At 36.8% G+C, this 11,594-nt stretch overlaps 1 protein-coding gene across 31 annotated transcripts in view; it reads right to left on the reverse strand.

The window, feature by feature from the left end:
• Positions 1-11,594, reverse strand: part of SLMAP (sarcolemma associated protein) — a 73,223-nt gene that overhangs the window by 18,399 nt on the left and 43,230 nt on the right. For 7 of the 31 annotated variants that reach the window (XM_064723680.1, XM_064723661.1, XM_064723662.1 and 4 more), the window contains exons 11-15: positions 11,388-11,556; positions 11,253-11,303; positions 10,693-10,743; positions 7,140-7,202; positions 1,567-1,623 (exon numbers count right to left, since the gene is read on the reverse strand). In XM_064723680.1, the coding sequence (XP_064579750.1) occupies positions 1,567-1,623; positions 7,140-7,202; positions 10,693-10,743; positions 11,253-11,303; positions 11,388-11,556 (391 nt within the window). The remainder of the gene's footprint in view (positions 1-1,566; positions 1,624-7,139; positions 7,203-10,692; positions 10,744-11,252; positions 11,304-11,387; positions 11,557-11,594) is intronic. The other 24 variants (XM_064723686.1, XM_064723665.1, XM_064723667.1 and 21 more) reach the window with 10 other exon arrangements.

The following is an 11,594-nucleotide window of genomic DNA, read 5'->3' on the forward strand; positions in this document are numbered from 1 at the left end:
GTATAGAAACAAGCTCACAGGATTGTCACTAAAACTGTAATAATTACTAAACCAACACATTAATTTCTTAATAAAAAAATAATTATTAAATAATTATTTTAAAAAAGTATAACCTAAAAGCCTCACCCATGTCACTTCAATGAGTGGCCGATCCAGAAGCACACTAAGCTGAGCAAGATCCACATGCAACTAACTTTACCATATCTGGGCATCCATGGAAATACAGCTTCCCTGCTCTGTGCAAAATGGGAGGAACTGTGCAGTTCCAGCCACTGGATTAATTCTCTCTGCCACAGCACCCCCTTATATACTTCCCTCCCACCCACCCTTGGTCCACCAGCTTCTTTCCCTCTCTGAAACAAAGCACAAAAGATGAGGCACCAGAGGAAAGATGCACCAGTTCTACACGTGAAACAGCAGAAGATAAATTATTAGAAACTTGCTTCCTATTCTGGAACCAGAGTCGTAAGCACAAAACTCTTTTCTGTACTATATTATATCACAGCAGTTGTTCCTATTTCCCATAATAAAACTGAGCTGAATAAATATAGCCAAAGTGATAAAGTATATTAAAATGTGTTGACATCATACTTGATGAGTTAGAATATATTACCAAACACTAAAAATAGCTCAGAGCTTTGCAATGGAAGGGGCATGCAAGTGTTACGTTACAGTTATTGTATGCATTCTTTTGCCAAATATGGCACCTGGTCTATAGCTTCCTCACTACAGAAAGGAGTTAAAGGGGCCATTCCATTCACTAAAGGAAGAGAAGACAAATTAAAATATCTCTATAACACTGGACCTTTTAGCAAACGAACATTTATTCAACACAACAACACTTGGCAGAAGCTCAGAGGGTAAAGAACTGAGGCAGTCTGTCCAGACATCAATAAAAAGCTGCAGGAGAGGAGTGAGCCTGCAAGTCCAAACAATCTTACATTATTAGACACTTGAGAAACATTGACCCGCACACTTGTCACCAGTCCTGACCTTGGCATTGTAAGGTAAGGGTGACTGTTCCTTGAAAAGTCTTTTCTAATTAGCTCCTTTAATTTAACTGGCTTTATACATTAGAGAAAAGAGCTGGAGAGTCACAGATATATTTTACTTGTAAAAGACACATTTAGGAGGTTAATACTTAAAGTTATGAGATAAGATAGAAAATAATCAAATTAAAATACACTTATTTGAAACTTAAATCACACCAAACATTATTTCTATGTAACCCAACAATAAAACCAAAATCCCATTTGGAATTCATGCAGACACTAAAGCTTGAAATGAATTTACAAAACCTACTTTTTTTTAAAATGCATATCCAAGTAAGAACTCAGTCAACATTGAGACTAGCATTTCATGCACTCAAAAAATGGTTTCCATTAAATCTTTTTAGCCTACAAGAGTATTTGGAGTAGAGTTCAGCAAACAATTTCCCTCCCCTTTATTGAATTTCCCTTCAAATGCGTATTCAATAAAACTCAAACTGCTGGCTTAACACAGAACATGCACTGAGTGACAGAAAAAGCATGCTTCAAAAACAGTTAAATAATCCAGAAGTCTAACCTTTCAAAAGCTTTGTTTCTTCCACTTTGGTTAGATGTCCTTCATCTATGATCTTGTCTGCCAAACAAAATAAGTGTTACTTTCCAAGCTCAAATTTTCCCTGCACGCATCTACGTAGAGTACATTCCATGACCAAATTAAAAGCTGATAATATTACTTCCTACTCAGCCTTGAACAAAAACTTTATTCTGGCAAGGAATAATGAAACAGAGCACACAAGCCTACCAGAACTTTGTGATACAGTGCATAATTATTTCTCCTTATTAACTTACATAATGCTGCACTTCACTAATGAGAATTTAGAAAAAATAATTTTATGTACTTTAATAAAAATAATCAGAAATAACAAATAATTAACATGTTTCTCAAGTTTAGTTATCAAAAAAGGAATTTGAAGAGCCGGCTGCATGAAACAGACATCCACCCAACACAGCAGAAACCTAAAAATGCACCACAGTAAAACAGCAATAGAGAAGTCCCCTCAACATCACCACTGCTTTTAACAGTGCCTGTGAAATGCACACAGAAACAGCCTTTCTTTGTTTAAACCTTTTAAGAGAGCTGCACAAAACTCCAAAAACTAGGAATGCATTACATTCAGGTTCATGAAAATGCAGTTCTTATCCAAAGTCTACTTCAGGGAAGTCTACACATGTATGTGAGGTGCACCAAAATCTTAGAAGTGGAATTTGAGACTAGATTGCTAACTTCATCCTAACTCCTGCTAGGCTATGAAGATAAACAAGAACACCAAGGGAAGAATAGGACTGGATTAATGAAGGACACTAAAAAAACTACTGAATAATTCATTTCTTTTTGCAGATGAGATTTCATTATTTCTAATTCCTTAAGAAGCAATGCCAACACAGAAGTATCGAGGATCCCATCTGACAGATCACGTCCTCAATCTCTGTGCAGCAGATTTTACAGTCTAGTCCATGTTGAAAGCTGTCAGTCCCTGAAATATCAGGCTTTGAGAAGCTGCCTCTGCCTCCCCTCCATGGTGTCCCTGTCAGATCCCTGATAACCAGGCAGGCAATGCCGTTTGCTGGATACTCCATGTGCTGTCAACAGCAAAGAGACACAGAGAAGGCTGAATGAACAGCACAAACAGGAGAGTTCAGACTAAAGAAGCTGGATGACAGTAAGTCCTCTTCAAAAAACTTGACTTTAAGCTTTTTCAGCTTCAAGTATCTCTGAAGATTAACTTGTCCCTCTATTCCTCTGATGGCATGTTGCTGCAACTATGACAACCTAAGGACAGATGCAGGACAAGATCTGGGAGGAGAGATCTTTTACAAACCTAGATGGCAGACAAACTTTCAGACAAAAAGCCCTCAAGTCTGAAGAAGGGTTTTCATGGCCAAAAGGTTGTCCTGTACTCTGCCCTCTCCCACACAGACAGATAAGCCAGTGGAAAAGAGATGTTCCCTTCACCTACTTTTATCTACAAATATTATTCTGCATTAATGTAACATTTTACTAACACTGCTTCAGAAACACATGGAACAGCACATTGGATTTCAGGACTGGCTTTAGGTCTCAAGCAACTGTAGGAGATCACTCATCATCTAAGTTCAGAACAGCCTCAAGTTCCTCAGAGCTGGTGAGAATGACTGCCTAGACAGAGGACAGCACTGTGGAGGGAATCAAGTTACTGGCAGCCACAAAAGTCAGGAGTTCAAGTGATACCATGACTCTTCTTCCATTTTAAAATAAAATAAATCTAAACAAAAGTCTTCATATATGATTACTCCAGTACTGAGCTGTGGCTGGAAGAGGGGTGGAAGGGAAGGCAGCAAGAGAAAAGCTGGGGAATTCTCCCTGTAGATCTGAATAAAACAGCTGAATGCAAAAACAAGCAGCTTTCAACTGAGCTGAAGGGGTAACAGCTCAACCATGCTGGACTGCTAGCTTAAAATAGGCTTCTGTAATCAGCTTACAGAGGAAAATTTAGCATTATGGATGGATGCATCTTCTAGCTTTCTCAATGCAGTAACTGTTAAACCCTGAATAAATAACTCTAATAAAAAACAAACTACCCTTCTTGACACAGATGTTTTCCAGACTGAAACTTCTGCATCAGTTCTTTACACTCTGGTTCCATGACTAAAAGAAACTGCAGGCATGGGGGTTTTTTTGCCTTTTTTTTTTCCATTTCCATGGTGGCTTATTGTTTTCTAGAGTCCACTACTTGATTGGACCATTCTGTCCAAAAGGTACATCCTTGGCACTGTTCCTGCAGCCAGGACCTGGAGCAGCAGCACACGGGGCTCTGCCCAGCCTGCCCCAAAGCTGGCACAGCCAGGGTTTTGCACTTGGACTGACACCTCTCCTCACTTCCAGAACAAGTCAACATTCTCTGTGTTTCAAGAATGCTACCATTAATACATGGCATAAGCTAACAAAAAATAGATGAATTCAGCATGCTGGTATTTAGATACTACAGATATGGTATTTTAGATGCAACAGTGGTATTGCTGAACTCCATAGAATCTTATTTTTCACTGTTACCATCCCAGTCATTAAAAATGGCAGAATCTAGACAACAATGAGGGGAAAAAAGACAGAGACATCTTCTTTGAAACAGCTCTTTCAAATCTCTGCATTTTTAAATTTTACTATTTCAGAAAACTTCATAAACTTTATTTGTTTTTAAATCACTTAGTGTTGTCCCTGAATCAAGACATGCAATCTTGGCTACCAAAAGATAAACTAGGGTAGGAATCTCAGCTTGAATTTCTGGCACAAAAGAACTTTAGCTTTCCTACTATCCAGTTCCTACTTAGCAGAAAGCAGAGAGGTACATAAACTAATGTTGTTACTGACACAATCTGCTGTGAAGTTAAGTTCTCAGTTAGTCCTTAAGATAATTCATATTTTCTTCTGCAGCTTAAAGCCAGATTTCCTTTAGGTTTTTATGCATTTCCTGTATTTTCAATTTAAGAACTCAATTTTAGATTTAGGTTGCCTATCACTATGTGCAATATAATAACTAAGATCTGTTAACATTACAATTATCCCTTAACTAACATGGCCCCTCTACATTTATATTTTGCCATCAAAGTAGTCTTTGAAGTAGGCCAGGTTTGAAAACCAATAAAAAACCTGTCCCTCAATGCACAAATTTCCAACCATCTGAAAAAAGTGATACTAAACAGTTTTAATTTAGACACCTGCAGGTCAAAGGAAAAGTTAAAAATAATTAATTCAATCCATCCAAAAACTACTTACTATTAATAAATCTGCAAAAATGAGCTTGGTGAAAAGAAGGAAGTTGACTTGCATTTAAAATCAAATGCAAAAATCACAAAGTAAGGGGGGAAAAAAGGACACAAATAAAGAAGAGTTAGACTGGAGTGAAAGCCAGGAAGTGAGCAGGGCAACAAACCTCACTTTGGTCTATACATCATCACATTTTGGCTAATAATGCATATCATGGACTGATCAAAAAGAAGCACCATGACTTCTGCTCTTCACTGATTTTGATCAGTGGTTACTAAAAAAAAAAAGCTATGGAATGAGCAACAAGTGAACTGGATGTAATGATCAGAAAGTAAGAGACTTCCCAGATCATTCAGAGCCAGATTTCATAACACTCCACAGATGTCAGAGGTCAGGACATGTTACTGGATGGTGTTGTGAGAGCACTGTGCTTAAAAAATAAAAATAATTACATAATACCTTTAAAAATCTACAGAAGCTGGATTTTACAAACCATCTGGTTTCTGGGATTTTTATTATTATTGTTTAAGTAATAAAACCCCAGCATACTACCCCATGATGAGCTCCATATTCTTGCTCTGTACTGCCAGTCTGTATGATATTGTTCTACACTCTTTGCTGTGTGCCTTAAAACTTCATTTCCTGACAATCTCTGAACTGTGATTTTTCTCCCCACGAGTCCCCAGCTCTTGATGCTACACAGAGCAAAGAGCAGGAGTAGAACTGAAGGGCAACATTTACATACAAAAGGCAAAAAACAGATGCTACAGTTTGCAGCTTTTAACCTCATGATATTGTGAGGCCAGACTAAACATATTTGAATATGGAAAAGGTAAACTTTCAGTCCAAGAAGAAATAAAAGAGTCAATGATTTGGAATTTTTCTTGATGTGAGAGTAAAAACTTAGACTGTCATAAAAAATGCAAAATCCTGAGCTCTTTTGAACTCTATTAATTCCTTTAAAAATGAAGCAGTTGAGGCCTGGCAGTTCTTTCACTGTAGCTTGAGAAAGGGTAAGCATAAATCCACTTATCTTAATTTTACCCTTATCAGTACTTCTTTACCATCTTAGAATATTTTACTAGATACTGTTGATCACTTTTCCTTCTCAACAGTGACAGGACTGGTCACATTTCATTTGCACTAACCTAATTTTGCCAAAATAGGTTAAGCTAACATCCAAACAATGAAAACAGGTAACCAATTTGTATTTGAACATTGCACAGTGTGCTCTTCATGTTCTAGACAGGAAAAATGTTTACTCAAGCATTTAACTTCATTTTTTACATACTGAAAAACAAGATTCATACAAGATCTTTGCAAAATTTAGAATGATTTTAAACTGCAGCCTCACAGAAGACAGCTACCAGTGGTTATGTTTTTAAATAAACATTTTTCAAATAAAGATTAAATTTTCTTAGACAAACATTAGCAGTATCATGTAATTTGGTTTATGGCACTGCAGTCTGGATCACAAAGAGTAAAATCAAACAAGTCTGCTGCCCTTCCTCATGAAAATTTGAGAGCAAAGAGTCTAATGGCCATAATGTCAAAAATGATCCTGTCTTATTTTTGCTTGTAAATGCTTCTCTACTTAATTTTAGGTACATAATTTCTATAAACTCTAAAGTAAAAAAATCCCAGTTTTTTTTGAAGTTTAATACCACTTTGTTTCTCTTCATTCTAATGATATTTTTCTTTCAGTAGGCAAAAAGTATAAATATCTTCAGTTTTTCTTTAATTATAGATGTGCAGACAGTGCTGTTTCATTACTCATTTTCAAAAGCATTTGCTTTGAAAAGCATGTTTCACATTCCAGAATAACACATCTTTCTAAAGACTGGTATGCAATTTTCTGTTTTTCTTAGAACAGTCTCTTAGACTTCCACTTACAAACTATGGACTTGTTTTCCCTTCTGTTCTTTTGTTAGAACTAATCTGGAGAATGTGGAAAAGCCTTTAATTATCAGATAAATTACAGCTAAGTGAAAAGGCACCTCATTCTCTGTCCTTTGCTGCCTGTGATGTTTGCTTAAACTGACAGGTTTCAACTTAATTTGTAACAGGAGAAAAACGACATCAGTTTTAAACTCCATGTGGCAAAATCACCACCCTTCTGTTGGTCAGGGTACAATGATGGATGAACTGAGAAGAGACAATGTGACCATCACTTTGCAAGAGCAAAGATATCCTATTACCCCTGCTCAATACCACAATGCCACAATTCCATGCTTAGAAAATTTCTGCTTCTACAGAAATATTCAATAGTAGTGACAAATTCTGGTTTCATCCACCTTTTCTGTGCTTTCTGTTGTTTTTAAAGCAAATGTGAACACTCTTGTACTCACTCTGACATTCTATGAACTGATGAATAAAAGTGCAGTCCCCTCCACTCTTTGAAAGAAAGTGCTCTAGTAGAGAAAGAAACACTTCAGTTTACATCTTCTTATCATTTTCAAATTGATGCAACAAAAAATTTGAAAGGCATATTAACAATAATTGTCAGTGTATTCACGGTGGACTTTTGAATCAAATCTGAGTTAATATGCAAGCAGACAAGACATGAAATTGAAATGATGTCTGAGGGATACTAGGAAATAGATTACTCTTTCAAACTGGTCAGAAGATAGAAGTACTTCAGCTGCATTTTCAAAAGAAACATGTTTTAAACCTATATTCTTCCATATTTTTATTAGCTTTAAAAGGGTATTTTAAAAGTTTTTCATTAATCTTCATGTTGATTCTTCATATCTAGAATCCTTTATTTTAAAAGTGTTATTGAATATATGTCTATACTTTTTAAACAGTTTCACTTTGAAAAGACAGTTCTGCAGCAGAGTTCCTAAAACTGGGCTCTGTTCCCAGGTCCTTGCTCAGCCCCCAGCTCCATGAGAATCCTGCATCTCCTCAAGGTGCAGACACTTCCTTTCTGAAAACCTCAAAAATCCTTTGAGCAAGAGTCCAGCAGTGGGACAAGGCTGGCACCAGTACAAACCTGCAGGATGTGCTGCATTCTAACCAAACTGCTCAATCACTAGCTCTGATAACAGAAGTTCAACTGCTAAGCTTTACTGTACCTCAAAGTCACTCTAAAAAATAAACTTTCTTAACCCACAAGGACAGAGCTTTTAAAAAACAGCACCATGGCTATAAAATTTATTTTCCACATTTAAACTTCCTTTTTTTATTTTCTTTCAATTTTAACCTGGTCCTCTAAGTGATTGTATACCAATTTCTCTTATCTTCTTTACACAACATTTGGCTCACAAAATTTAAAAATGAAAGCCAGGTGTGGTGCAACACACTGAGAAAAATACCACTTTTTGAAACAATTTTGTTCTACACAACTTTTACCAGGGGCTTGCTGTAACAACAAGTTCCTCTTTTCTGCATGTCCAGTGAGAGAAAATGAATGCCTAACATCATCCTCTAATACACTTTTTTAATTAAAAGCTGCTGGAGAGGTTTCAGTTCCTCTAGCTCTTAGTTCCTCTGCCCTGAATACAGCTCCTGACTGCTACAGCCACAGAAAAAAGGGATGTAAACCATTATTCCAGTCATGGCCAGGTAGTGTGCCTGTGCACACACTTTGAGAGAAAGAGAGACAAAAGAATTTTTAAAAGCATACTGATTTTACATGGGCCTTACAGTTTTCATCTTTCATTCTCAAAGTTGCTCAATCTGCATTATAAATCCAAAAATTCTTAGCTCTTCTAAAATAATGCAGAACTACATAGCAAAAAAAACCAACAAACCAACCAACAAAAAAAACTAAAACAAAAAACCCAAACAAATAAAAATCCCCCAAAACAACCAAAAACCCCAAACCAAAACAAAACCCCAAAAACCCTCCACAAAAACCAAAAAAAATCAAAATCAAACAAAACCCCCAAAAGCCCAGCAGTAACTGCTTCCTGCTGCTTTTAAGGGAACAAAATCCAAAATCTGACAGAGCAAATAATGCCCATCTGTCATACAAGGGCTACACAAGGGACTGGAAGATGCAGAAAGGCACAGACTGTCATGAGGAGAACACAGGGCAGCAAGCTGTAAAATGCCACAGAAATGCAGATGGATCAGGTAAGGCAGAGATGCAGGAAAATGTACAACTGAGAGAATAATGAAAAGCTGCACTAAAATACAGAATAATGGAAGGGCATGGAATGTGCATGACAAAAAAGGTGATAGATTGTATAAACACACAGAAAGAGACTTGAATGAGCAGTTATACGTTGTCTGTACTCAAAGAAAAATAACCTGGCAAAAAGCTTCCTAAAACTTCCAGGTTTAAGTACAAGTTCCTCTGTTACTCATGGGATGGAGGAATCTATTTTGTCATGCATCAATTCAGATGACACTGACTCTTGCACAACCCAAAATAAGTCCAAAAGGGATTGCTTCTTCACCTTTGACCAAAAAAGTGAGTTTCAGTGATACAATGATATTTGTTATAGTCACACAACTTTAAATGGGCAGTTTTAAAATTTGGACTTGTAAAAGCTATCAGTATTTAAAAATCTCACATGACATTCCTGCCAACAATTTTAAAACAAATAAAAAGTGTTTATTTTAGAAAAATCAAATCTAGTATCATGTCATAAATCATTCCTCTGTAAAATCATTTATATTTGAAGTTAGAGCTCAAAAGCTTTTACAAAATGTGTCAAATTAGCTCTAGTTTACAAAAGAGAAAAGCAGATCTATTTCTTAACCATTCTATCAAATATTAAGCTATTACCAACCTAAAATTGGGCATCAGCAAGACGGAAATCTATATAAAAATAAAATCTCATGGCAGTGTAGAGAAGTGGGAACAAACATTGCATGTCCTGCTTGCTAAGCTCAGGATGCACCACAGCTAAGGGCACAAACTGCTGAGGCCCTCAGGAGGAACCAGAACTCTGAGCTTTAGGGGGGCTTTGGTGCAGCTCCTGTAGGTGTTAAACTGCTGCTCCCAATAAGGAGGTTATATCATGATTAACTTTTGATTTTGCTATTGGTCTTCCTAGTTAAGAACCTCATCATTTATAAATATGCATATGGAGCTTTCAAATTCTGTTTCAAAAATATAAATACAGGAACCCTTAAACACTGTGAATATTGGTTAAAACCCTGAGCTCTCTATATAGGTCCCTCAACCTTCAAAGCAATGTTACCACCATCCCTCATACAGCAGAAGCAAGCTACATCAAGGAAAAAACTTAAATTGACAAATATATCTCAGCCAATTAAACAATCTGGAATCATAACTGGACTATTTTTTGCTATATGTGATATTGGACAATTTCACTCCAAAAACTGTGTATGTTAAGACACATGAGCTTAAGTATTTGACTCTAACTGGCCTTTAAAAACCCTATCACTTTGTTCAATCTGTATGAATTCCTGTTTCACATAAAGATACTTCTGGAGTTTTTACAAGTTAGTTTTCACTGTTTATAGATTTTATATACTCACATTTTTCATATTAAAGTTATAAAAAAATAGGTTTTGCTGACTTTACTTATCATACTCAACTTTACCAGAAAAACACTGTATGTCTATGTGTCGCAAGGGAAAATTAAAAAGAAAAAGAATCAATGAGCTCTCCACTTTCTTGTGTCAGAACCCTCACAATATTCAATCAGTAGACTCCTGATTCCAGTGACAGCCCATCACAAACAAAACAAAAACCAAACCAACAAAAAGAGACAGCCTCCAAGTGGTTTTGTTGTATTTTGCAGAATTTTCTAAAAACACCGTGACTGGAAATACACACAAAAAACCCCAAAAAACTGGTCAGGAGCAGACAAATTCATTTGCAAAGAGAAAAAATTCCAAGCAAAACTTTAGAGAACATTTTGAATTTGTTCATTTTCAAACATCAACCATAAGATAAAAGGTAGCCCTCAGATACACTACCTTTCTCTGTGCTCCCATTTATTTTAGGTATGAAGTCGTCAACTTGTATGCCTAGGATTAAGAAAGGGCATTATTTTTGGAATAAAGAAAAATGTTTTGGGCTTTCTTTATAAACACAGCATTTTGAAATGTACCTGGCTTTTCATACCGCCTCCTCACAAGTACCTAATCAGACAACCCAGGCAGTTTGATGTGTTTCCTGCTAGAGATGATGCTGCTGTTTGTTCAAACGTCTAAGAGGTTATTAACGCCAAAGAGTGACTGCCTATTACACAGATATACGTGAGTATAGGTGTAGATAAAGTGTGTACAGATGGATATAAAATATGTTATAAAATGTGTTTTAAGTCAAGCCCCGGGCCGGAGCGAACGCCCGCAGCAGCAGCGCCCTCTGCCGGCGCTGCCCGGCACGGCCCCAGCAGCCCAGGAGAGCTCCTTACTGGGGAAACTGGGAATCGGAATTCTTCTGCCAGACACCAAAACTACGAGATTATCATAACAAAAGTAACAGAAGAGCGAACGCGGAAACCGGCTTGAAACAAGAAATGGATCGCACCTACCTAAGCTGTTGTGTTCTTTAAGAGTTTTCTCTTGCAGGTGTTCTAACCGTACTGTAAACAGAAGTCCAAGAAAAAGGTATTTCACAGATTAAAAAAAACCAAGTAATCCAAGTTCTTTCCCCGCTATTGACTAACCTTGTAAAGCAGTCAGCCGCTCATTGGTGAAGTCGTTATCAGCCTGCAAAGCTTCTATTTTTGCTTGAAGCTCTTGCTCTCTTTCTTCCATTTCATCTATTTTATGCTGCAATTCCTTTTTCTCAGCCAGTCCTTTTTGTTGGATTTCTTCTTGTCTTCCTTCTGCTACCTGCTCAAAAAGATTTTTTTAAATCCACCAAAAAATCA

This window comes from Zonotrichia leucophrys, chromosome 12, assembly GCF_028769735.1.
Source record: "Zonotrichia leucophrys gambelii isolate GWCS_2022_RI chromosome 12, RI_Zleu_2.0, whole genome shotgun sequence".
Taxonomy (NCBI): Eukaryota; Metazoa; Chordata; class Aves; order Passeriformes; family Passerellidae; genus Zonotrichia; species Zonotrichia leucophrys.